At 40.0% G+C, this 27,930-nt stretch overlaps 2 protein-coding genes across 6 annotated transcripts in view; one reads left to right on the top strand and one right to left on the bottom strand.

Annotated features, from left to right (window-relative positions):
- The window catches only part of GPR39 (G protein-coupled receptor 39), a 126,220-nt gene extending 118,170 nt beyond the window's left edge, over positions 1 to 8,050 (top strand). For all 3 annotated transcript variants that reach the window (XM_083410357.1, XM_083410358.1, XM_083410359.1), the window contains exon 3: positions 6,207 to 8,050. In XM_083410357.1, coding sequence (XP_083266483.1) covers positions 6,207 to 6,733 — 527 coding nt within the window. In that variant the 3' untranslated portion in view covers positions 6,734 to 8,050. The remainder of the gene's footprint in view (positions 1 to 6,206) is intronic.
- LYPD1 (LY6/PLAUR domain containing 1) overlaps positions 4,215 to 27,930 on the bottom strand; it is a 30,284-nt gene continuing 6,568 nt past the window's right edge. For all 3 annotated transcript variants that reach the window (XM_083414318.1, XM_083414319.1, XM_083414320.1), the window contains one exon: positions 4,215 to 7,358. In XM_083414318.1, coding sequence (XP_083270444.1) covers positions 7,120 to 7,358 — 239 coding nt within the window. In that variant the 3' untranslated portion in view covers positions 4,215 to 7,119. The remainder of the gene's footprint in view (positions 7,359 to 27,930) is intronic.

The raw sequence follows: 27,930 nt of genomic DNA, 5'->3' as shown, positions 1-27,930 counted from the left end.
TTGAGAGACTGTGTTTAATTTAAAAGCCAATAAAATACCTTGTTGGTGCAGAATAAAAAACTCAGATTAGCAGGCATTAAATCTCCCTGCCTTCTGTTGGCCTAAACCAATTGCTGCAAGATAGCTTGAAGTTATGCTATAGTTGTCATAATGCATTGGATACTGTGGAAAACTTGGGAGGGGCAGCATTCTAGTAAGAATAAGGCAGTGGTACTGAAAGCTCCTCTCACTATCTAATTCAAAATAGTATAAAACTGGTACAGTGGTACCTCGGGTTACATACGCTTCAGGTTACAGACTGCTAACTCAGAAATAGTACCTCGGGTTAAGAACTTTGCTTCAGGATGAGAGCAGAAATTGTGCTCCAGTGGCGCGGCAGCAGCGGGAGGCTCTATTAGCTAAAGTGGTGCTTCTGGTTAAGAACAGTTTCAGGTTAAGTACAGACCTCCGGAACGAATTAAGTATTTGACCCAAGGTACCACTGTATTATGATGGGGCATTCTAGATCATTTTAAATATATGACAGATATGCAGAACCAACCCATTACTAATAACCTCAGCAATATCTAAATCTAACTTAATGCCTCAGCAATATCTAAATCTAACTCAGATTTTGAGGGGCCGTCGGAAAGATGCTTTCAATGAATGATCCCACATGTTCCGATGCTTTTGTTGCTATCAATTTGCTGGACTTGTCCTCGGGGCCCAATCCACCCAGCTACCTGGATGGAGAGGGAAAGTTTGCTGCTATTTTCTTTGTTTATGGCACTGCACTTCCTTAGAGTGAACAGCAGCAAACAGGAGCAACAGCAGGTTCCTTGAGTTAGCTGTGTGCCTGGCTTGTCCTACTAGCCCTGAACTGACTGCATACAAAAAAGAAAAAGAAAAAAAGGAAATTGTATAGTGACTTTCACAATCCTTGTTTCATAGCCTAGTTCAGGCATAGACAAACTCAGCCCTCCAGATGTTTTGGGACTACAACTCCCATCATCTCTGACCACTGGTCCTGTTAGCTAGGGATGATGGAAGTTGTAGTCCCAAAATATCTGGAGGGCTGTTTGCCTATGCCTGGCCTAGTTTATAGATTAAAGCACAGTTTCTTGGTTTGGAAGTCACAGGAAACTGTAGTGAAACAAAACTCTGGAACTCTTGCATCACAGTATTATGGGACAACAATCATTCTTGGTTCCATAAACCATGGGAGCAAGATTGTGATGTCTGAACCAAAGCATAGCTTCCTGTTATGACAAACACCATTTTTTAAAAAGGGTGATCTGGGGGTGATCCTGGAAATTACAGGCCAGCTAGCTGGAAAAAATGGTGGAAAGTATTGTTAAAATAACAAAGCATATAGAAGAACAAGCTTTGCTTAAAGTATGCCAGTGTGTCTTCTGCAAAGGCCAGTTCTGTCTCACAAACCTAATATTCTGCAAGAGTGTCCAAAAGAAGATAGAGATGGCCCAGTTTCCATAGTGTACTATGTGCTATTTAGACGAGGTACTTCACTAAAGTCTCCTGAGTAAGCTTAGCAGTCAGGGGAATAACAGGAGAGGTCCAGGAATTGTGGACCAGGGCAGCAGAGAGCAGGAATAGACAGTTCTTCAGGTGGAGTGATGTAGAAAGTGGGTGAGCAGTGAGGTAACCAACTTTGCTTGTGATACTGAACTGTGCAGCGTTGTTTAAATAGATTGTGAAGAGCTCCCTTTCTTTTAGCATTAGAATTTGTGGAAAGTACTTCATCACACAGCACATACTTAAACTATGTAACTCACTGCCACATGAAGCACTGGTGGCCAGCAACTTGTCCAAGGTTGATTGGACAAAATTATGGCTATGCTCCATCTCCATGGATGGAAGCAGTAATGTTTCTGCATGCCACTTGCTGGAATCTGCAGGAGAACATAGTTTGCTTGTGCTCAGGGCCTGCTTGCTGGTTGGCCACAGCGAGAGCAGGAGCTGGAATAGGTGGGCCACTGGCCTGAGCCAGCAGCCTCTTATGATATTATTTCCTTTGTTTCAACTTTTCCTGCTTTTGCTTTTTTTCCTTTTTCTTCACAATAGCCACAGCGGTGGGGCCTCCTCATAAACATCCTAGATTAGGGCCCTAATGTTCAGCTTTAATTGAAAAATAGATATGTATATCTGTATCACTTCTACTTTGGGGGAAAGGCATGCATGGCTTTTTCTCAGGAAAAAACGCCACTGCTTCCATTGTTTTGGTCAATGAATACAGAGGCACTAGGATAGCCCAAGGCCCTAACTTCATAAAGTTATATAATTAAATGATGATGATGATGTTGCACATCTTATCACAAAATTTCTGGCTACTGGCCTAAATTGAAAGTATTCTAAAGGTTCAAAAATAAATTCATTGGCTCCACCTTTTTTTCTTAAAAACAGAGTACCTTTGTTAGATTTACATGCCTTCAGTGACATCTATGCTGTGCCTCATTGATCTTTAGTTCTTGTTAATGATTATGACAGCACAAAGAAACAAGAGTGAGGGCATGACCTCATTGTGCTTTTTACATGAGGAATGATCAGAGAGCAAGTGGTGATGAAATGCCTGTTTTAAAAGCAGGTCTGTTGTAGTAGAGAGAAGGAAACAGACCTGAAGTGAAGCAAGTGCAAAGGAGGTAAAGAGACTCACACTGCAATCATGCATACCTACTACAAAATAACTGCTATGGAGCGAGGCTTACTCCTAGGTTAGTGTGCATAGGCTACAATCCTGTACACATTTACCAGAGAATAAGTCCCATTGAACTTTCTTCTGAGCAGACTTTTATAGGATTGCATTGGAACAGGGAACACATGCAATCAGAACCATCACCTGGTTCAGTTTCTGCTATTTAAACGAATAGGTAAATTTCTAAATAGAGCTAGGAAGCACTTGTTTGAATAGGTAAGTGTACACATGTACACATGTACACTCACACACACGTTTGCTTGCATGTACAGATACTTCCTGCATGTTAAAAGCAAGGCCTAATTTTGTATGGTCATGGGGACATTCAAAATGCAGTTCTTTACTTTCTGATTCAATTTAGATACCAGAACAAGCCACGATTGTGCTAACTAACAGCTCGCACCATCATTTATTTCCACAGTATAATAGGAAACCATGGTTTAGAATTCTTTAATGCTTTTGTTTTCCATTTGCTCAGCATTCAGAGTCAAATACATTCCTATCACTGGACAGCAAGCAGCCTTTTGAGGCAGAGCAATTGCCATAACTATATGGTTTTTGAAATCATAAGTAAATCTCAGCAAACACACTAGTTTACAAAGAAGCTCCAAAAAAAACATGCTTTTGCAGCCCTTTGCAAATTAGTTTGTGAGTAGTGATGGTAACAAGTACAAAACAAACCGTGGTTCAGTAGTGTGATGTGTGAATGTGTTTTGTATGAAATGGTACATACAGTCTAGTAAAAGCAGTCTCCACATGACTCTTCTGCTTGTCTGTTTGGGCTTCAAGATTTGAAGTAATTAAGCGACTTCTCACAATCCCATCTTCCATGTGCTACTAGAAACACAAGGGCATCACATTCATTGTTAGGACATTCTGTGTGTGTGCCTTATACCATCTATGCACTAATTTGGAGCTGGCAAAGAAACAGTGCACCTACCTTGGGTCTGCTATGGGCAGCTGTTGCCATGAGGATGATTGAGGATAATAGGAAGATGCAAAACAGGGAGTATAATATCTACAAACTTAGTCATGTGTTCTTAAGCACCAGTGAGGAAAATGACAAAATGACATTTTCCTTCTGTTTAAGTCCTTTTAACCTTGCTCACCAGCAGGGGGGTAGCCCAGCTGTTAGGCAAACAGCTGCCAGGGGAGGGGAGGTGTTGAAAGATAGACCTGTGCATGCTATATGACCTGCTATGCACTCTCTAAGCCAACCTGTTACCCTCAGGTGTGGTAGAGGGTGGTGCTATCATGCTACCATGTCACCAGTGGTCAAGTAAGATGCAACTACCAGTCCAGTTTGATTTTGGTTAGGGAATGCAAAAGGATGCTGTTTGCTCTTTGCCTCTGGCAATCTTGTTCACCAGCTGTTACTTCCCTGTTTGCGAAACCAAACGCACCAAGATGTCTGCTGTTGCAAAACTGTCCCTTGGCATTAAAACTACACATTTGTGTGTTTATCTACGGTGTAGTAATGAGCACAGCAAATACAGAAAGGTTTTGATTAATGGAAAATTCTCAGTTACAAAAATTAATCTCTTTTATTAACCAAAAGTAAACATTCAAAACAAAAAGGTTCACAAAACTACTATCACACAAAGGTTATGTTCAATCCTGGCTCTTCCAAGGTGCTGGCCAAAATTTCCCGCTACTTCAATATACATTCATATTTATTGTTCTATCGGCATTATCAAATTCCTTTACATTCCTCGAGACAACAATCTTCCTTTTCCATTTAGAATCCTGGACATCTCAATTATTCTAACCTTTTTTATTTTAGTGTTCCCATATAATAGTGATTAGATACGAGTCCAGATTAATTTTGGCAAGAGTAAATAAGCATAATGCTTGTGCTCTTGCCAAAGAAGCAGGCTGAGTTGAGTAACTAGCCTTAGAGCAAATAGGAGCTTGAGCAAACGGCATGGTGCAAAATGCACAAATTAATGAAAACATTTGCAATGGTTGGGGAACCTCTGTTATGAAAGTGTTTTGTTTTACACATAAGGCACATTTACTGCAAAACAAGGAACACCATTGCAGGGTAAAGAGGCTGAAAACTTTGGAATTGCATTATAGAGGAGTTTAATAATTAAACAGAATTTTTTAAACACTTTCCCCCATACCACTGAGTGCATCCTTGAAAAAAGAAAGAGGCTCCAAGTACATTCATTTTAATATTATCCAGTTTCTGGGAAGAGATTCCTGTTAGAGAAACATTATCAGTCAAAATTTAAAAGCACAATCCAGTGCATTTTTACTTGGAAGTTGGTCCTACTGTGTTCAGTGCAACTTGGGCTGCAATCCTTGCATACTTAAACTAGAACTAATAGACATTGGCTGTTATCCAGACCATGCGTGTGTTCATCAACTCCCATTGTAGTCTACCAGCTAAAAGCACGATCAATGGGGCCTCCTTCTAGGTAAATGGGGTTAGGATTGCAGCCTAAGAGGCTGAACTACAATCACGGTTCAAGACTCACCACCATTATGAGGTTCAAAGCAAGTCATTTTCTGTTCAGTGTCAGCAATAACAGCGACTTACCTCATAGGTTCCATTGTATGCAAGATAATGAATGGGAAGGACACTGAATATTTTAAAGCTCTATCTAAAAGTGTTTTTGTCAGCTATAGCAGATGAAGCACTACAAGTACCTGGGAGTCTTTCCCCTGTTGCAACCAGCAATTAGCTGTCGTCGTGTGGGCCTGGTACTGGATCAAGGACAAATCTAACGTGTTGAAAAACAAAACAAAACTCCAGGGCCTAATAAAGTGGAGAAAATATGTTTATAGGTGACTACAAAATGCATGGGATATCAAAGTTCTGAACATACTTCATATTAACTGCAACTATTTGCCATTTCCATTGTATACTTGAGTGTTTTTTTCCTGTGCCATATTACTTTATATTTTAATTCTACTGGATTTTTTTTTTCCTGGAAAGCCCATTATATGCTCCTTATCATAAAGAGCCATTCACACAGTACGTAAAAATATCTTTTGTAAGAGAAAAGTTACCAAAAATAATGCCAAATATACACTTGTATGCATATTTGTATTGTAAAATATAAACAGAATCTGGTCATCTTTTGGGTATTGCCTGCTCTAATATGGCTGTATTTTTTTTTTTTATAATTGAGGGGGGATGAAGGAAAAGGGAAGGGAGCAGGAACGAGAAAAATATATATAATTTTTTGAGGAATGCACTATCGCTGAAAGACAATGTCTTTGAACGTAACCAATGCCAAGGAGTAAAGAGAAATGCTGTCTTAAATATTATATAATACTTATCGGAGCACAGACTGCAGTGACCTTGAATTCAGTGGCTTGCTTTTTCCCCTCACTCGGCTCCTTCTTTTCCCCTTCCTTGGAACAAATTTTGCTACTGGCAGAAGAAGCTGTCAGGCAAAACACTGAAAAATTGGTGTCATTTCCTAGCCGGTAAGTGCAGAACTGATACTAAATATTTTATGATTTGTTTTCACATGCTTTCTCTTTCTTCTTTCTTTGCTTGCAGGATTGATCGTTGCCTCTCTGGCAATATGCTGGCTGCCAAATCAAGTTCGAAGGATCATGGCTGCTGCTAGACCTAAGCAGGACTGGACAGTCCCCTACTTCAGAGCATACATCACCCTGCTCCCTATAGCAGATACGTTCTTCTACCTCAGCTCCGTCGTGAACCCGCTCCTGTACAATATCTCCTCCCAGCAGTTCCGGAATGTGTTTGTTCAGGTCCTCCGTTGTCGCCTGACACTGGAACACGCCAACAAACAGAAGCTTTTAAGAGCCAATTTGAATTCTGCAGCCGATAGTGGCCGCTCGCGGCGCCCATTGATCTTCACGTCATCCGCCATGCGCAAGTCTTCCACCAAGAGCGCTAACAAGGTTTTCTTAAGTACTTTTCAGAGCGAAACCAAGCCTGGCTGCAGTTTGCAGAAATTGAGTCTTGAATCACTGGAGCTGAATGTGAAAACGATGCCACTGGAGACTTGCACAGATCCTAGCCCTGCTAACCAAAATGGACTTTGTGAACACGAACTGTGAATCCACATTAAAAAAACCAGAGCCGGATGAGACAGTATGCTAAAAATTGGAATTTTGTTTTAAATAAATAAAAAAGCACAACAAAGGGTTTTTTTGCAGCCTATGTGGTTGCACCCTTCAAGTTTAAGTGCTTTGTTTCAATAGACTACGTTCCCAATAACATAAATGAATATGGGTTCTACATGGGTGACGGCTTTTTTTGTTTTTTAAGTGCTTACCAGAAAGACAGGACAACTAGACCTATTCTGCTGCTAACGAAGTTGCTGAGGATTTTTCAAATCAAACTCTTCTTTTAGCAGTTGGAAGCAAACAGCAACATTACAATGGAAACCAGCTGTGTCTGGACAAAACGATGCCAACAACAACGAAAAATCTTCCATTAGAGTTCAGCAGTGTACTGGTGTTAAAAATGCCAAGCTAGAGAGCAGTATGGTTGTTAATACACCAGCCCTGGGCATGGTGCCAGAGTTTCCTCTCTTCTTTGGCCTGGGCCCATTGCAGAGTGGAGTATTGCAGCAGCTTATACAAACAGAGTTTATCTTCCCTGGAGTACAGAAAGTCTGGTATCCGGCAGAGGTCATGAGGCAAGCTGCAGAGGATGCGCAGGACTTGCGATACAGGATCCCTGTGACACAGAACAAAAGTTTATTTAGCCTGATATGAACAAACATGCTTTCTACTGTATGTTAGCTCTTTTTTTTTTTTATTTAAACAGACTGCCAAGTTTTCCGCAATAGTGGTTCTGATTCTCAGTGCATTTCCAAAGGATTTAGCCCACCATCACCTGTTGTGTATCTTAGCAGGAAATGTAGGGCTTTAAATAAATGGCACTATTCTTAACACACACCCCTTCTGCTTTTGCTTTCCACAAAGCCTAGAAATCACAAAATCAATACATTTGGGGCATACAGCACTTAAAACTTTAAAAGTTGTACGTATTTAAGATTTCAGTACATGTAAGTTTGATCACATTCCAAACAGCATTATTAAGGAACCCATGATTGTTTTTATGCTTCTGATTTGTAATGTGCTAAAGGAAGTTCTCCTTTTACACACTTTCTGCAGGGAGGAAATCAGCCCCAAACGAAGAAAAAGCTCATGGGAGAATTTGGAGTCTACAGAGCAATACTCACAAACACAAAGATTATAAATATTCTCTCTTTCCCCATCCTTGTAACTAGGCTGCTGTAGAAAGTTGGATAAACAGAAGTCAGAACGAAATGACTTGCCTTGTAAGAAGCCCTCTAGAGACTGTTCTGCACCTTTTTTTAATTGAATGCATGTAATATGTACATTAAATATGTATGTTAAATTTTACATGTGTGTGTGTGTGTGTGTACAATACAAATACAATGCACTCACACACACCAAAATTGGTTCAGAGGAAGTTAAGAACAGCACACAGGGTGCGGGGCGTTGTTCCATCTGGCAAGCTGTTATGCAGACAGAATGTTTGTATTAACACAGTGTTGAATTCCACCTGATCCATAGAACATTGCATGGAAAACCACATTTTATGAGCAGGAAAATGGAACAGAACAGATGAGTTTTACTAAACTTAGCAATCCCTGTGAGTAAAAGCTGTAAGCTGCACCGCACACACTAATAAAGAGGGCTACGTTATTAGTATATTACGTTATATACGTTCTATATATTAGAACCCAAGCATGGTACCCTAAAAGGTTCATGATTTTGGAGACAATTCTCTTGGAGAATAAACTTCCATAGCTTGTGGGAAATACAACACGTGAGAAACTTGAATTTAATGGAAATGGAGTGGATCCCCCCCCCCGCCCCACATAGCAGATACTGTATACTTATGTTTAAGGTTTATTCACTTGAATTGGGTTAGTGCACCAGCCTACAGTTAAGTCTATGGTATTATGTATATGGACCATGTACACAGTGCAATTAAATCTAGGAAATGCGAAGTCTGCCTGCTTTACTAATGTAAGTCTTGACAGCTGTTTATGCTTATTATAATTTAGTGGTTTCCTTCATTTATGTAGCTGCATTCACCCAACAGTTTTATTACATTTCCCCAAACTGTTAATTCCCAGATCATATTTGAGTTTCCACACAACATAGAAGCCATTTCCAGAAAACTAATGGAACACAACACAGATTAAGTGCTCTTTCTATGTTACTTAGTTCCAGGGGAGGGAAATCCATTTATAGCCCCCCTGACCTAGAAAATCATGGAAGTGACTAAATTTGGATAAGTATACCAGCATATGGTTCTTTCCTGCTGTTTTCATGGTTGAATCATAGACAAACAGAAGCCCACATGTGTGGGAAGGGTGATGGAGCAGTGAATGAATATTCAATAACATTCATTGTTGGGTCAAACCACAACCAGTGTGAATGAAATTTAGCATGACATACAGGTATAGAGGTCAAAAAGCCACAGTTCCATAACAAAACTAGTACTGCAGTCTGAAATGAATAATGGAAAGCAGGACAGAAGCACTAGCATTATAATCGGTAATTGTAGAGTTGGAAGGGACCCTAAGGATCATCTAGTCCAACCCCCCCGCAATGCAGGAATATGCAGCTGTCCCATACAGGGATCGAACCTGCAATCTTGGTGTTCTCAGCACCACACTATAATCAACTGAGCTATCCAGGTTTTATGCAATATTCATCATGTATGAGTACATCAGTAATCAAGAAAATACATGCATATAATTCATAGGGTGGCTTATTCAATTCTCTTAGTACAGTATCTTCTTTCTACCTTTTTTACTCTACTTAGTGGATAAAGATTGAGGCCACTTTCAGACACGTTTCTAGCAGAACACTTGCAACAGCCCCCTACACCAGTTGGTGATTATACCAACTTATGCCTAATTGAGTTGGCTTTGGCATGGTGTGGATCGAGATTAACCCCACTGTAAATGGAAGGGCTTCCTCCTTTCATTCGCAGAAGAGACCAGGATCCAGTAGGGCTCTATGTCAGAGGAAAAGATGGAGCAATTTTTGCTAATCATGCCTGTCTCAGCACCAACCTCCAGAAATGTTCCAGAGGATTTCCCAACTCCCCATAACACCTTTTCATGAGGCACAGGGGTGTGGCAACAATTGCCTCCTCAACCCTTCAGCATGAGTGGAACAACAGCATGAGTCATCACAAATCCAACTCCAGACAGTGTTAGAAACTGAGATTTGTAAGCTAGGTGCCAAATGGCTCCTTAAACCAAATTTACACTTACCAGAAGGTCTAGTTGCCACTTTAGGGCAAGATGGGTCTAAAGTCTTATTTTTCAAATGATGGACTGACTCTGATTGATTCTCTGTTAAACACATGGCTAGCTCAGATGACAAACTTGAGCCAGCTTAAGAACTTTGAGAACTTAAAGAAAAGTAGTCACTTTATCCAGGGGCAATCCACATATATTTGGCCTATTCCTACCTCTTTTTCTAAATGGTGACACAGTCCATTTATAACGTAAGAATATTCTTCACAACTACGAGCATAGTGGTGGGGTGGGGTAAGCAAAGAAAGGCTACAACATTTAGCCATAACGTTACTCACTCTTCCTGCCCAGGCTGTGCAGAAAAAAGCATCTTGGTTCCTGATATTCATTCCGATTGTGCAGATCCTACAGGATGCGGTATTGGTGTGTGAAAACAGTCAACATCCAATGATCTCCAGATGGCAGAGATGTCAGGCACCATGCTAGTGCCCAGGCATCTTCACTTGGTCGCAGGTGGCCAATAAGTCAGGTGCAAAATGCACTTGGCGCCTGGCTAATTTCAAACACTGAATCCAGACCACTGGTGATCAGCATCCATTCAGAACATGAATTTTACGGGAGATTACTATTTCCTGCATAGTTGCTGGCACATGGTCATGGCAGCTGCAGCAGGCACAGCTCTTTACAGCAGGGAAAGAGAACCTGCGACTCCCCAGATGTCGTTTGGCTCAAATTCCAGTTACTCCCAGCCAGCCTTGCCAGTTATCAAGGGTAGGAGCTGTAGCCCATCTGCCTTTAGCACATCTGTGAGAATTGCTGCAGCCATACTAGCAGAGGGCCTGAGATGTAAAGGAATTCAAGACCAATTGCTCTGCAAGAAATAAGAATCTCAAAAAAGGGCATATCTCCTAATTGCTTAAGGAGTTCACTATGGATTACCAGAGCTTGTTACACATGCCTCACTCCGCAGCTGAAGTCACAAAAACAAAATAACTAAAGGATCAAAATGCAGCCACATGGCTATGCCTCCTTGTGTGCAACAGATAATAAGGGTTTTCAGTTCTAAAAACAAGTCATGTATTTATTTCCTTCACATTTTGCACAGTAACAGCAGATGAAAGAGACCATATCAGTCCTTGAAAGCTGAATGCAAACTGAAAAACCTCAGGTGAAAGGTTTCATATCTGCCTTTCAGCGGTAACAATCCTGCAGCTACTTAAAAATCTGAATAACACAAAGAGCCAAATGAGGTAAAATGCTCATAAAATGTAGCTCAATGCCAAGCTTTTCATTTAGGACATTGGGATGAGCTGTGTTTAATCCTTCTATTCAAAAGACCTAGTGGTGCAACAGCTGAGCGTCCAATCAAACCTGCAGGAATTCATCTTTCAGTGGCAAACACTCTGAAACCATCAGTTCCATGCTGGCATTTCAGTCACATTGAACAACAAATGCAGCAGTGGTAACTCACTAATCTGCCATCTAATGTCACTTTTATCATCCATTACCATAAACCGAACAGCTCATCTAGAAACATCTCATAGAAACAAATTATCACAAGTGAAACCTTTTGCATTTCACAGGACAATGATACGGCACATAGTGTCTATGGTCACGACAACTAACAAAACTTTGCGATGTCTGGTGGAACAATTGGCATCTTCCCACACAAGCTGCAATCCAGTGCACACTTACCTGGAAGCCCCACTGAATTCCTTGGGACTTGCTTCTGCATAAATGTGAATAGGATTGTGCTGGTATAGTAGCTCAACCAACCTGTCATTAAATGTGTCTGCTCATTTAATACCTTCCTCGAGAGACTATGGAGTCTTCAGTGCCTCTGTGTTAGTCCCCTGATCTCTTTTCCCAATGCTGTTATTTCTAGAAAAAACTAATTCCTAGGAGTGCCTCTGGGCTAAGCAATAATTTAAAAAGGGAGCAAGTTTCTTCCTTTCATTTCTTCTTTCTCTCTTTTTTTGTAGCATAGCACCAAACAACACGTTCAGGTTGCAGAAACCAGAAATCACATACACTGGAGTTTTCTTGATTTCTGTCAAGTTAGCACACTGAGATAGGTCCATACAAAGTTAGCTCCCCTTGGGACTTATTGTCATCAGTATGAGAAGTTAGTAATGATTTAACTTAAAACTCATAGATTGCAATGGAAGATAAATGCAACTGACTCAGTTTAGTTCCAAGCCACTGGAATTACAAATGCCAAGATTGCTTGCATCTAAAAAGACATACTTTGTGCTCCCACCTGAAATATCACTAAAAACCTGAAAGCTAGGTGTGGCAGCTCCAATGTTATGCAACTTCCTCCTCCAAAGATGCATCTAACACCTTCATTATGCAATCCACGTCATATGCTGCAGATGCCCTGGAACTTCATTGTGAATGGTGGGTAAGAAATCGAAACTATAAAAGAGTACCGACCAATAACTTTTCATAAATTACCTGTGTTGTGAAATAAATTTTAGCTTATGCAAGTTGGGCTTCACTAGTGATTGAATAATAATCAGCGTGTACTATGTTTCTCCTTAACTACATTTCTAAAAAAGCAAGAACTGTTTTTACCAAATGGTGCTATCCTAATACTAGAGAAAAGGTGACGACTGGATTCCTAACAGGAGCTAACCCATCTTTGTATTCTTGACTTGGAATTTGATGAACATCCTTTGGCTTTGATAGTTTTGCATTGCTTATACAGTGGTGCCCCGCAAGACGAATGCCTCGCAAGACAGAAAACCCGCTAGACGAAAGGGTTTTCCGTTTTCAGAGGTGCGCAGGACGAATTTCTCTATAGGCTTGCTTCGCAAGACGAAAATGTCTTGCGATTCTTGAGGTTTTTTTCCGCTCCCCACCCCCTTTTTCTAAAGCGCTGAGCTGCTAATAGCCTTTTAGCAGCTAATCCGCTAATCCCTTAAGCCTTTAATAGCCGCTAATAGCCGTTAAACCGCTAATAGCGCTAATCCGCTAATAGGGTTGCTTCGCAAGATGAAAAAACCGCTAGACGAAGAGACTCGCGGAACGGATTCTTTTCGTCTCGCGAGGCACCGCTGTACTACAAATAAGTTTCTACTCAGAAAGGAATCTGTCACCGTGTAGCTAGGTCTACTGGATGTGTTGAAATGACACAGAGACCCATTCGTAACCAACCGTTGAATATATGTCATGGGATATATTCCCCTGTTCTGGCCTGGCCAATCGCCATCTGTGGCCAAGAAACAGGTTAGCCATACAAAGACCAAGTCACCAAGTAGGTTCTAGTTTCCAGTGTCTAGCCGTTTCCTTTATCCCTCTTGCTCTGTGGTCATTCATTATCCTTTTATGATCAAAAAGCCAATTCATGAAATGCTCTCTTTCCCCATTATGTATTGCACTGATGACAGCTCATTTAGGAATATAAAATGGGTGGCAGAATCTTTTGTTGGGAACTTCTGCACCAAGTGATACCAAAAAGCAATCAGTGTCTTAATGAGAACTAATTTGAACCAAATAATTATGCTATATATAGATAACTGCACCACATAATGCAATAAAACGGTTAGCACATTTGCAAAGCTAATGGGTCCAGTACGGTTTCAAATTGGATGGGGACCATTTGTTGAGGTCCCTGCATTGCAGTGAGTTGGACTATATGACCCCTGGGATCCCTTCCAACTCTACAATTCTATGATCCTATGATAATATACAGCCTCCATCATTCCTCAATAAAACTCAATGAACCTCCAGGTGGGATTGTGCCCTGTGTTCCACTCCAGGACAACCCCACCAACAGAAATGTATTTTTATTTTTTATTTTTGGAAGCTTCACCTTCCCCACTGGCAGACTCCTCTACAGCATCTTAATTCCATTCGCACACTGAATTAGTCCTTCCATTTGTGGAAGTCTAATTAGGATCCAAGCCCTAGCCTTTTTACATGGAGAAAATTTTGCATTACATTTTCTCTCTCTCTCTCCCAACTCCCTCTCTCATTTGCAGACTTGGTCATAATTCATGTCAATCTCTCCTGCCTCCATTAAATTTAATTTTCAGCACATCATATAGACAGGCTAGTAATTAATAATTATTCTTTTCTTAATGATACACTTTTGTGATTTATGACTGTTTTCTCTTGGATGTTATTCCCATTTGTTTGTTCATAAAGACAAGATTGAATACCTTGTGCGTAAACTGATAAAGGCTTTTCAGCTCACTCCTGATAAGGGTCTCCTGTAAATGGGCCCATTTATCTCTCCTTTCTCAAACTTTCGTGTGTGTGTGTGTGTGTGTGTGTGTGAGAGAGAGAGAGAGAGAGAGAGAGAGAGAGAGAATTTATTTTAAAGCATTTGCTTTGATGGAAGTGTCAATCCACACTTACAAATTACCTGTTCTTTCTTACCCTCCACATAGCATTCCTTACCTCCTCTCAAATTACATTGTTTAGTTCTAACTAACCAAAATTTTAATATACAGTTGCAGAACCACACTCAGATCTTTTTTAATTGCATTTATATTCCACCTTTTCGCTAAGGCACTCAAAGAACCATGGTGTACACGGTTCTCCTGCTGCTGGGGGAGACTCAGCGTAGTATACTGAGAGGCAGTGACTATCCCAAAGTCTCTTAGTGAGTTTCATGGCTGAGTGTGGATCTGAACCCTGGACTCCCGGGTGATAGAATCGTAGAGTTGTAAGAGACCTGAAGGGTCATCTAGTCCAACCTCCTGCAATGCAGAAACCTTGGCTAAAGCATCCATGACAGATGGCCATCTAACCTCTCCTTTAAAACCTCCATCCTGCTGGTAAGTCCAAGAATGCATGGACAGAATATCAAAGTTTTGTCTTTCTTATAAAATAAATGTACTGTATGCTGATAAATTTAAGAATGTAAGAAGAGCCCTGCTGGATCAGGCCACAGACCTATCTAGTCCAGCTTTCCATTTCCCACAGTGGCTACCTCTGGGAAGCCTACAAGGAAGCTATAAGAGGAACAGCGCTCTCTGGCTGTTGCTCGCTAGCAATTCGGAGGCACAATACCTCTGATACTGGAAATAAAAGAACCTGATCAGGATTAAGAGTCATTAATCTGTCTCTTTTAAAGCCATCCAATTATGTACCAATCCTGTGGTACATCCTGTGGAAATGAATTCCCAAGTATTTCCTTTTGACTGCCTTGAATCTCTCCCACCCTGCAGTTTCATTAGCCAAACCCAGGTCCAAGTAGTATGAGAGAAGGAGAGACCCTCTCTCCCCACTTCCTCCACACCATGAATTATTTTATCCTTACTCACGTTTTTAATAAACCATAAATATTGGGACCTTTTTTCAAAAGGGAGTTGTCTCAGACCTGATCACTTTGGTCCCATCTTAGCAACATCTACAATATAGAGAAAGGACCGTATCTCAGAAGGTATGTGCAGAAGAGGGCGTGTTTGCCTGGAAAAAGAGGAGATATGATAGCCATTTTCAAATATCTGAAGGGCTGTCACATGGAGGAAGGAGCAAGCTTGTTTTCTCCTGCTTTGGAGGGTAGGACTTGAACCAATGGCTTCAAGTGACAAGAAAGGAGATTCTGACTAAACACACGGAAAAACTTTCTGACAGTAAGAGCTGTTTGACAGTGGAACAGTCTCCCTTCGGAGGTTGTGGACTCTCCTTCCTTGGAGGTTTATAGGCAGAGGTTAGATGGCCATCTGCCATGGATGCTTTTAGCTGAGATTCCTGCATTGCAGGGGGTTGGACTAGATGACCCTTGGGATCCCTTCCAACTACCCAGAACAATGTGGACAGGAGGAAAGGATTGTTCCACCTGGCAAGCAGAAATGCTTGCATTGATGAAATAATCATAAGAATGCAATGCTGAATTCCTCCTCACAGTATTCCAAGACTTTATACAGATTTGCATAAAGGCAGTAAGATATTGCTTGTTTCATTTTCAACCATTTCCCTAATGGTCCCTGACAGGGAATTGACCTTTTTAATAGCTGCCACATAGAGTGTTTACACTAAACTGACCACAATAACCCCATGATCCCTTGCCTGGTCACCCAGCCTTTGGTATACATGTGAAGTTATCATTCTTTTGCCCCAGTGTGCAATGCTGATAGTTTCCTTATATTCCCAAATAATTAATCATGTGAGATGAAACTTTAGTACAAAATTTACAATTCTGTAAGTATTCATTCCTGAAGATGAAGACTCTGCTTTCTGTCACCTTTTCTATTCTGATACTTTGATCCATTCTTTCAGGTCCAAATAACAGAGTAGAACAGACATATTCTCAGGTATATAACCTACAAGGAATCTTTATAAAGATTCCGAAATGACTCTGAAAAGCAGACTCTCCCTATTGGATATACAGGGTGAGTCTTTTAAAAGACTCCCTGTGGAACATGTGTGCTCTGTATTCACGGGGCCTCTTTTAAAGGACTCACCCTGTATATATTATTTTATTAAAAGATTTTGAAACAACACCCTTCATAAATTAGTAATCAAGGTAGTGTAAAAGTAAGACCAAAGAGATCAATACCTATGTAGACACAACCATAAAATAGAGTACGTGATGTGTCCTTTTACCAAATATATTCTCATAACCTTTGCTATAGCATTTCTCACAAGAATCCCTGTCTATCGTTGTTGACCAGTCAGAGCAAGCACTGTTTTCATATATTTTATCCAATGGAACTAAAAATGTATTAGAAGTGGGGTGATGCAGTAGCATTGTGTATAAAAAGCAGCACACTGTTTAATTTGTGTAATGTTTCGCTAAATTATTCTGCTTTAAGAGTGAGATGCTTCTAGTAACTCTTTAACATGCTTTCCTTATGTACACAAATGAAGTAATCCGTCAAATAATCTGTTTTGGCAGGAGGAATTTTTATGAGATAAGATGCTACATTCCTCGAAGGGCTGATTTATGCAAGGGCTGATTATGTGGCAAGCATTCCTGTTGTGTGTACACTGATGATTGCACTGCCTAACACCATAAGCAGTAAACAAAATGTACACATCTCCAAAATGTCAGGGGTAAGCAGTGAATAATCCAAAGGATGCTGCTGTGGGACTACTGCAGTTTCCCAGGAGTGTTTTAAGATATTTGTCTTCCCTTCATGAGTTTACTGTATAGTGTTCAGCACAGCAAACATGGGTGTGCAAGAGCATCTTGTGTAGAATGAGCACGTATATATTCTACATGAGATGCTCTTGCACACCCATATACAGTATTTCTACATGCATTAAAAAAAATGTAAGGCTGTCACTACACCGCTCACAATGGAGGGTTGTGTTGTTTTTTGCCACACTACTAGATTTGCATAAAGTCAGCAGGAGCAGGGGATAAAAGAGATGGCAGGTTGCGCAACAGCAGAGCCCATGTGATGGGAGTGAGAAGAGAGATCACTGAAAATGAAAAGGTGGTGGTTTAAAACAACAGCAGAATAAAGCAGAGATGGAAGGAGACAGAGGAGATTGGTGGTTTTAAACAGCAGAGATTTAAATAAAGCAGTGATGGAGCAACAATGAGAGGGGGAAAACATTTGAAACAATGGGAGAGATTTGAGTGAGCAGGAGGTGACACAGGGGGAAAGGGACAATGTTTTCATACAGCAAGGAGGGAGTTACTCAAACTTATGCCATTGTTTGAGCAAAGCAAGAAGAACAGAATGCTGAAAAGAAAAGAAAAATGGCTGTCCTGAACTTCTCCCTCTTCATCAACTGCCTCATGTGAGAAAGATAAAAGTTGCAGGAAAGGGGGAAGGAAGGAGATATTGGAATTGGGTTGAAGATTAAAGTAGGAGTGTGGAATGGCCCAAAGAACAGGAAGGGGTGGAGGCTTGTTAATTGGGAAGATGAACAGGGTGCTTAGTATTTGCATTGTGTGGGAGGGAAGAAGATGCAGGAGCTCAACATGGGGGTGGTTTGTATGGGGTGTGTGTCTTAAAAAATCAGCTAAAGTCTATGTTGTCCGACTATCTCCTTCCTAAACTTTCAAGCAAACCACATATGGCACTGACTTACAGATACATGTATGGCTCATAGTGTACAACTCAATTAATGCCACAGATAAATGGCTGTATCCATGATATTCCTAATGCAGTTGTAGGTTGGGCTAGTGCCGCATTTCTACTTTATAATGAGATCCAGCTTTGGAGACAGTGTGGGGATTGGCATGCTGCTTTTATCTGTGGAGTCATTGAAGCAAAGTTTAGGCATGTTGTTTTCCTCAGTTGTTCTTAAGCCTTCTTGTAAATGGTATACGGAACCATTTTAATGTGCAATCCCATATGTGAATGAAGTCTGGATCCATACCCTGATTGTCCAATAACGTTTAGGAAATTTGGAATATGCCATTCAGGTACGCACTCATTTAACCTCCCTGCTACACAGATTGTTCCTCCTTTCCTCTTCCATTGTTTTCTTTAACTGTGGTGTACCTTTACATCTAAATCAGTGCACCAGCGAGGATTGCTCTCATCACAAACCTCAGTGATTGGTATTGGTGTGTGTGTGTGTGTGTGTGTGTAGAATCTTGTTATAGTTAATCTAGGCACATATGCATATTTAAAACAACACTGAAGTTAAAACAACAATGGAAAGATGGAATTTATGTAGGAAAGGTTATGTGAGCCCATAACAAAATGTCTGAGCATCAAGACTGAGAATATGACATTGACATCTACAGCCACCATAGTTTTATGAGACAGCTTCCTTATATCATTGTTTTGTCTGCAAACAGCACCCTACCACTGATTGTTTGAAGTGCTTTCAGTTCTTTTTGACAGCATCATTAGCAGTAATAGTACTATAAAATTTCTAGCCCTTTGGTGTTTTGGGTTTAGCAGTGGATAAGAGTACTGAGATGTTTGCTCAGAGATCCGACCAATAAAATGTAAAGGATTGCTGGCATTAAATCCACTTGTCATTATAATAAACTTTTAGAAGGGAAGGGGAGTGTAGTGCATAGATCTGGGTAGGTCACTGCAAATTGTTCTGGAATTTATTCATTTATATGTGAAATTTAAACCACACTCTAGTAGTCTGGAAGCTTAGAACTGAACTGCTAAGATAGCAGCCTGTGGGCACCATATCTGATCATTGTATATCCCCTCAGAACAAGTCCAAGAAATGGAAAAACATAAAAAGCTATTGTCCATATCATTGTGAGAAATTAAAGTCGCTCAACCAGAAATTGCAACTTCCTTTTAAAATAATCCATCAATTTTTTGCATTTTTATTCTTTTCATGTTTTTTTTCCAAATCATAAACTACTTCAAGTCAACTTCTAGCTCCATCACTGCTTTACTGTGTTTAAAAGTACTAAAAAAAAAAAGCAATTTATTATAAGCTCTCCATGGTTTCACCTTATCTAATGCACTTAATTTAGTTCATCTCCTGCTTCCTTTGTAGTGTTACAGGCAACCGTAAGATTGGAAGCAATTTATTAATAAGAGAACATGCCCTACAGCTTTAGCATCTGAAAACACTTCCTGAATGGTAATATATCTGAAGCTCAGAATTTATAGCATATAGTGAAAGTTAATAACATATACCATAATTCTTTTATTGCATGCAGCCTTGTTTATCATCAACAGAAAGGAGCTGGGTGCTTCAGATATGGGCAACTATAAAGTTATTCCAGACAAACACTGCCAGTAAGGAACTGGCTGCAATGCCTCTACAGTGGTACCTTGGGTTAAGAACTTAATTTGTTCTGGGGGTCTGCTCTTAACCTGAAACTGTTCTTAACCTGAGGTACCACTTTAGCTAATGGGACCTCCCGCTGACACCGCCGCGCCATTTCTGTTCTCATCCTGAGGTAAAGTTCTTAACCTGAGGTACTATTTCTGGGTTAGCGGAGTCTGTAACCTGAAGCATCTGTAACCTAAAGCATCTGTAACCCGAGGTACCACTGTAGTTGGTGAAGATGTCCAGGAGCCAAGGCAGCAAATGTCCCTGCTTCTCCCTCTGGGAAGCCTATTTCATTAATAACTTATTGGAAGAGATGCACATCTCCTCATCCTTTCTTGTTAAGCCTTACCACTCCAGTACGATGGAGTATCCTGTCCAAACACATTTTAAACTGTGTAATATGGAATGCATACCCCATTATTTTTAAAAGGACTGTATTAAGGAGAGGACTGTGCTTCTAAGCAAAAAAGCCCTCTTACCAGTACAGACTCCTGGGAAGTACCCCCCCCCCGGTAGATTTACATCTATTTTATTTTTATATATTAATTTTCATGCCACCCTTCATCCGAGGATCACAGGGTGGTTTACAATATCTACACACACAGTATTTAATACAGAGTTTAAAAGTTAATGTGCAGCTCAGGCACATTCGTGCGAGGGCCTCCCGAGAAATTTTTCTGATCCTCCACTTGTTGATTTGGTGGCAATGGTGAAAAGAAAAACCACTGAAGTAGACACAGCACTGACGTAGGTGGACACAAAGATGTGGATACAAAGAACCATCTCTAAAATCATCATGTCAATCATTTGATGAGCAGGGCAGAAAAATAAACCTTTCTCAACTGATCAGAGGCGTACTTAGGCGCCCTTGTGCCCTTGGCAAGAAGATATATTGACGCTCCCCCTCAGGCTCTTGGCAATCGCTGTCCATCTCCCCCCCCCCCCAGCCCCTTCTAATAGCGCCAACCAGAGGTGCCCAGAAGTGTCTGCGGGGGCCTGGTCTGGCCCCCAGAGAAGTTGAGGAGAAGCTGGGGGAGCACATGGACAGGCTCCCAGCCACTCTGAGCCACAGTCGAAAGGTGTGATTTGGCAGGAGCCAACCTGCGACTGATCTACTCAGGAGGGGAAAACTGTGTGCCATTGTGTACAAATAAATGAGGTTGTGGAAGAGCCACTTCCCCCAAGGATTGGCTGAATTAAGTCCTTGGGCCAAAAAAAATGTTAGCCACCCCACTGTACATTATTGGAGTGTTATTTTACTTTCTCCATTGACCTCTTATGAGCAATGTGTTCTAAACAGGATTGAACCTTTTAAAAATGTGGAGAATGAACAGCCAAGTTACAGACCATGCTGCCTTTCATGGGATACCAAAGATAAAGCAATTAGCTCTGAATATTAATGACTGGAAGGTTCTCACATATGTTGAAATTTTTCAGTTTTTAAAATGTTGTCAATATGTAAATGTGAGTAATATACAATTTTTCAGCCTTTCTTAAGTAAGGGGGGGAATGTGCACCTTTAACATAGATGCAACTAGTATGTCACCTTTTCCCGGGAGAGGTTCCTCTACCTTTTGACAGGTGGGTGAAAAACAAAAACTCAGCAACTGATTGTTTTGTACTGCAGCTGTACTGTAGTAAAAGCTTCACTAGATATATATATATTTGCTCATCATGGTCATAGTAAGGCAAAACTGAATGCGACGACCGTTGAATTACACATGCAGCAGATCAATGAGTTAAATAATTAAGGGGAACTTTTTCAAAATTAGTTTTTCTTTTGGTTTCTGATAATTAGTACGAAAATAACTTGTTTTGCAGAGCTTTAAAAACAGCATTTATTAATCTGCACTGTACCCAGTTTCCTAACATACTAGCTGAAGTGCACAATTACAGTAATTGCTTTAATTGCACTGCAGCATTTTATACAACCTTGCATGCACAGGAAAATGCCACTGTAAACTGAACAAATGCATTTTTAAAATCCCAAACATTTAATTTAAGGGAATCATGTTGCTGGTAAATTCAGTTGCAGTAGAAATTCAGCTCTCTGGACAGTTTGGCATTATGGCTTCTAGTTTTTCACTTTATTATTTTCTTTTTTAAAAAAGTAAAGTATTTAAGCCCAAGCCCATACCACTATTTTTCAGGTTCTCTTACAAATGATATAACACAGCTTATACCCGAAGAATGGAGTAGAAACAATGGGAAATATGTGCTTAAAAGCCGCATAACAGTAAAAGTTCAGAAACCGTTATGTTTATATATACACACACACACACACACACACAACTAATATCAAGAACCAAGCTCCCAAAGTACTCTCCATGGGATATGCTTTGCACTCCATGCTGGGATGAAGCAAAATATTGTATATTGATGGCAATCAGTAACTGCCACCAGCTTTGTTGCTGAATACTTTCCTTAATTAGCGATAAATATTTGTCACAATTACAAAAGCTATTTGCACTGCGTTTCTTGAAATTGCAATGACAGCATTTTTTCAGGCATGCCTACTTATAAGTAAGTCCTACTCAATTCAATGGCACTAACCTCCAGGAAAGTGTATATAGAATTGCAGCCTACGTCTGAATTCTTGCACCCTTTTGCTATTCTGATCATGCATTTCACTAACAGAGAGAACTTCCTTGTACAGTGGTACCTCGGGCTAAGTACTTAATTCGTTCTGTGAGACTGTTCTTAACCTGAAACTGTTCTTAACCTGAAGCACCACTTTAGCTAATGGGGCCTTCTGCTGCCACCGCGCCGCCGGAACACGATTTCTGTTCTCATCCTGAAGCAAAGTTCTTAACCTGAAGCACTATTTTTGTGGTTAGTGGAGTCTGTAACCTGAAGCGTATGTAACCCGAGGTACCACTGTAGTTGTATGGTAGCATGTGGTGTATTTATATTTTATTTATCATTAGTTCACTTATTTCTTATTCAAAGCAGCATACAAAGGATTCCCTTATGCCCAGACCTGAGCCCTCCTTACCTTACATGTAATAGTACATGCTTGTGTGACTCAAGTTATTAAATTTGCCTTGAAATCTAAGCAACTTTGAAGGCAAGTTCTCACATTTTGAAAATATCATTGTCAGCTAGCAAAGTTTTATTAAAATGCCATTAAAATACGCAACTCTAAACTCACTTGGAACCAATTCCCGTTGAGTTCAATGGAATCACTTCAAAATATGCCTAGTTAGAATACGACTTGTGCAAGTATGTGTTCCTAGTGACCCTGGGAATGACTGTACACCTGGTAAGATGTTCTTGTTTTATGGTCTTCTCCACTAATAGCTTCCTGGTCTCAAAGCAAAGAGGGCATTAGTCCTTAAAAAGAAACTGGTGATTTCAAATGGTTCAGCCTCAGTTTGCAAGAGCACCACTAATAATTTTATTATTTATATGCCATCCATATAACTGTTCTTATCTTGTGATGGTGCATTGGCATGCTTTACATCAGGCATCCCCAACCTTCGTTCCTCTAGATTTTTTGGACTACAATTCCCATCATCCCTGACCACTGGTCCCGTTAGCTAGGGATCATGGGAGTTGTAGGCCAAAACATCCCACAGATTGGGGATGCCTGCTTTACATCGTTCTCTGAGTACAGTCTAAAGACACTTCATACAGCCAGCTTGCTGCACCACCTAGGTATGGTCAATACCTGGATGGGTTATCCCCTTGGGGGATGCTGCCTTGAGTTGTATGATAATAAGGCAGGCAGGAGACAAATGATATATATCTCACAGGTGCAGCTGGTGTGAGAATCAGACTATAGATTTGGAAGGGGAATTCTGTCTTATTTTATTTAGTTCATTCAGCAACAGAATATCCTTATACTCACATTATTGCCCATGATTTGGCTGTGTCCCTCCATTTTAAACGTACTAGATATCCTGTGCCTCTCTCACAATTTAGAATTTATTTTGGCACTCACTGCCAAAGCTACTGTTCCATTGACACTACTTTGCCTTCTTCTCTGTTCTGCTGGTTTCCTACACACATCAGTCTGAGGTTTCGCACATGCAAAGTATCAACCAGAATATAATCCATAACATGTCTTTACACTCAGTCACCCTATTTACCTCTCTACATGTATAATCTAAACTCCTTCATCCTCCACTATCTCTGAAAACTTTGGGTTGCATCCAACAGCTGGCTTTGAACTGCTAAGCAGAAAGCACTGCCACTTACGTGAGGAAGAGTATCCCATTTTTACCAATTTCCTCCACACATCTACTGCAGCCCATCACACTCCTTATCCCATACTATTCCAGAGTGTTCCACAGCTGTCAAGAGCAGCATTGCATGGGACAATTTGTAGGTGCAATCAACAAAAATCAGGTGTCTCACTTTACGGAAGTGCTTTTCGCTAGTGAAAATCCACTATTTCTACAACCATTTGGTCTCTTTAATTAGGCAATGAAAGTATGTTGCATTGTTTGTGGATATGATTATTTGTAGATATGATAAGCCTGATATGATTATTTTATGGGTTGCTTAGTATCCACACTAAATAATCTATAATCAAAGCTATTACTCTGTTTTTAAATTTGGATTTTCTGAAATTTCTCTGTCAGTCATATGTTTTGTCTACAGACAGACTGATTCTGATTTGGATACTGCTAGAAACTACTCTAGTAAAGGTTTGTATGTTGGCTTGTGTAACTTACAAATGGGTCTGTCTTGACAATAATCATGTTCAATGAAGTACATTCTAATTCATTTACATGGCACTTAATTATAAACTGGTTTATCATTCTTTATTAGCTATCTGAGCTGAGCCACAACAATTCCGTTTCCAAATGAAGAAATGGCGCCGGGAGATCTAAAATTGCCGGGGGGGGGGGTGTCCCACAAGCTAAGATTTGAATCCAAGTCAAATATGCCAACATCTTTCTCTTACTCAAATATCCTAAAAGGTGTCAAGATGGTGAAAAGCCAAACTACTTCATAATTACAAAAGGAACTGAAAATAATGCAGCAGGTCTTAGGGTGTTGTTATATAAACCTTTTGGTGCGTACACATTTAGTGTAGTCAACATTATGTGTGTGAGGGTTTTCCTGACCCTTCCTCCCTGTAGCCCCCTGTATCCTTCAGGGAAGAAAACCTGGTATGTGGTGCATGGGCTTCAACAACATGCAGAATCATTCAAGGTTAGTGTGAGGCAGTTTGCATAAACAAGCTGCTTCCACCTGACTGTCAGCATTTCTGTCTCCAGCTGCAGCCTCTGAACCATCTCCCACGCCTTTCCTAAGGATTGTCTGATCCACAGGCGAAACTTATCATGGGCCCGTGAGACTGCAATGGAGTGGGAGGGGGAATTGAGAAAGCCCATTACACACAGATAAGTCTGCCCATGTAACATTGGCGACTGTATACAGTTTTGGTTGCACTGTCGTTAAAAGGACAAGCTGAAGAAAATTAATGCAGCTTTTTGGACTACTGTTTTAAGACCTTCCTGTAAGCAAAGACTGAAGAGCCTAGAACTTATTGCGGGGGGAGGCATACTAAGATTGGAGGATGGTATGAGAGAGATTTGCAAAACTGAACAACTGGGCATAGCATTAAAAAAAACAAACCCAAAGCATTGCTTCAATACTAGGCTATAAATTGTAATGGTTCACACAGTTCATAATTAATGCATGGGATTCACTATCACAAGATGTGGTTGTAATCACTGGTTTTGAAGAGTCTCTCACACACACATACACACACGTTAATGGAGAATAGTTCTATCCAGGACTGTTAGCTACAATACCTAAAATCACAGCAGTATGCCTGTTCTGAGCCCCAGATAATAGAACTAAGAACGGGGGGGGGGGGGGGGGGGGCGTCGTTCAGTTTGACTTTCCAAAAACATCACATTGGACCAACATCCATCTAATGTACAGAGTGTCCAATCTAAAAAGGCCATTCTTACGTTTTTGATCACAAGTGGGAAATCTGTGGCCCTCCAGATTTTGTTGGACTACAAGTCCTATCATCCCGGACCATTGGTCATGTTGGCTGGAGCTGATGGCACTTGGCAGTCCAGCAGCATCTGAGAAGTCACAGGTTCCCTATTTTATCTGGATTATGATAAAAGGGAGACTCTGGGGCCTGGGTACTGTGCAACAAACAAAAAAATTCAGTACAGAAATTGACCTGCGTAGGTGTCAGCATTCCATTTAATGAATACGAACAAACATGTGTGTCACATTCCCGCCATTATCATGTAGATAATATATATAACTGTATGTAAATAAGTGATCCTATATATTGCAAAACAGGAAAATAGCTAAATGCATGTTCAAGTGTGTGGATCCATTGGCTTACTGATTTGGACCATTAACATGGTTTCAATTAAATTATTATTATTATTATTATTATTATTATTATTATTATTATTTTGCCTGCCCTTAACCATAAGGTCCTAGGATGGTTGCAACAATTTAAAATACAACATTGCCTTAAAAAAAGTACAAAATATGTTGCATTTCACTTTGAAGTAAGATTTACAGAAACCTTAATTATGCACACTGAGAGAAATATCTTACTAAAGAAAACAACTATTAAATCTATACTAATTTGATTTTAGCCCTAGTAGTCAAAAGGAGAACCTGTAATTGCAAGATTGCAATTTTATTTATTTTATATATTGGGTTAAAAATTCAAACTGAGTGGCTCTCTTTGAATAAGAAATCTCTTCAGTGCTGAACAAGTGTAAAAAGTAAGCAGCATTGGGAAATGGTATGTTAAATGTTGAGCTAGACATGTGCTAAAGCATAGGAATGTGGCAAATTTTTTGGTACACATTTTTAAGTATCTGTAAGCAAACAAAAATCTAGCTGAACACAATCACACTAGAGGTAATTATTTGAGCCCTGAATTGTTTCACAGTACCCTGTAACCTACCATCTCTTGGATTTAGCTACTCATAACCTGTTCCTAAGCACATATATGGAGCTAAGTCTTACTAGCGTGAATGAAATTTTCTTGTAAGAGTGCTCAGTATCACAACCTTGACCCCATTGATTGCAATGGGACAAAACTGATTTAAAAATCAAAGTGTTGTTGCCTTGCCTATTGGGTTAACTGCAGACTGGGATGTCTTTGATACAGGTAAGAATATATAGAAATGTCATCAATCATGGAAACTCCTGATCAAAGTTACAAATATATTTACGTATGAAATTAAGCAGACCAGTAAGATAGTATGCGAAAGCTGCTTGATATGCATAGGGAAAGTTCTGCTGTTAAGTCGGGTACTATTGTTACAACTTGATACAAGATCCATAGGTTGAGTAATTCAAAGAAAAAATATCGTTTAAAATGCCTCTCTCTTACTGAAGCCATTACAAATCAATTTCTCTCCAGTGGGGAAAGCATATTTATGTCACTCTAAATGTTTTAAGATCCAATTAGAACGGTTCTTACTTTGAACTTAACATAGTCATGGTAGCTTTATCAATCAGTTTCAAAATCCAGTAGTAAATCTGATTTTTTAAAAACTCCAACAAATTCATCACTTTAAAAATCTAGGTGTCCCAAAGGTTTAAGCAAGCCATTCCCAGATAAAGGCCTACTGCTAGCACAGATTTTTCTGCCTCGCTAACCTTCAGCTTAAAAGATTACCAAAATGGTTTCTGGGAGGCTGTTAAAAGTTTTAAATTGCAAGTTGAAATAAAAATATTATGGCCAGAAGAAGCAATGCTCAAAAAGCACAACTAAGGAAAACACTTTAATATTTCCGCTGGGATGTTTTTAATGGCCTTTCAGCCCCCTCCCATTCAATCCACTGAAGTCTCTCTATATTTTTACAAAAATATGAATGTTCTGCTTGTGTTATTGTGAGAGTCTTTAAAACTGTATTTCAGATACCTTTCCAAAATTGCTTTTAAGTTTTAAAGAGCATCATAATGGTGTTAAATTTCTCTCTAGCAGGAGGATTTCCAGGTAGTTATTAGGATTAAGAGAAAATGTTTGCTCTGTGTTGTGCATTCAAATGTTTACGTGTTGAACTTAGGGGTATATATTTTTATTGCATACTTTCAGAGAGCAGAGACAGATCTTTTCCCACCACCACTGTTCAATTCTTTACAACTTCACAGATCATTTAGAAGATTAGTGCTTTTATTTACAGGATTTCTACCTGGAGTAGGAATGTACTGAACTGACAATTCTCACCCATTCATTTTCACAGGTTTTAAAGAGGAAACAAATTACAAAACACTGGTCACCAATAATGGTTATTGTGGCACTTGTTTCATTTACCACAAAAAGGCCCAATTTACTAAACAACCATTGGTTTGTTGCTGTTGTTATTTTTATGATTAACA

Source organism: Podarcis tiliguerta (genome assembly GCF_965153285.1).
Source record: "Podarcis tiliguerta genome assembly, chromosome: 1".
NCBI lineage: Eukaryota > Metazoa > Chordata > Lepidosauria > Squamata > Lacertidae > Podarcis > Podarcis tiliguerta.
The sequence above is the reverse complement of the archived record's forward strand: the minus strand, read 5'-3'. Positions and strand labels throughout refer to the sequence as shown.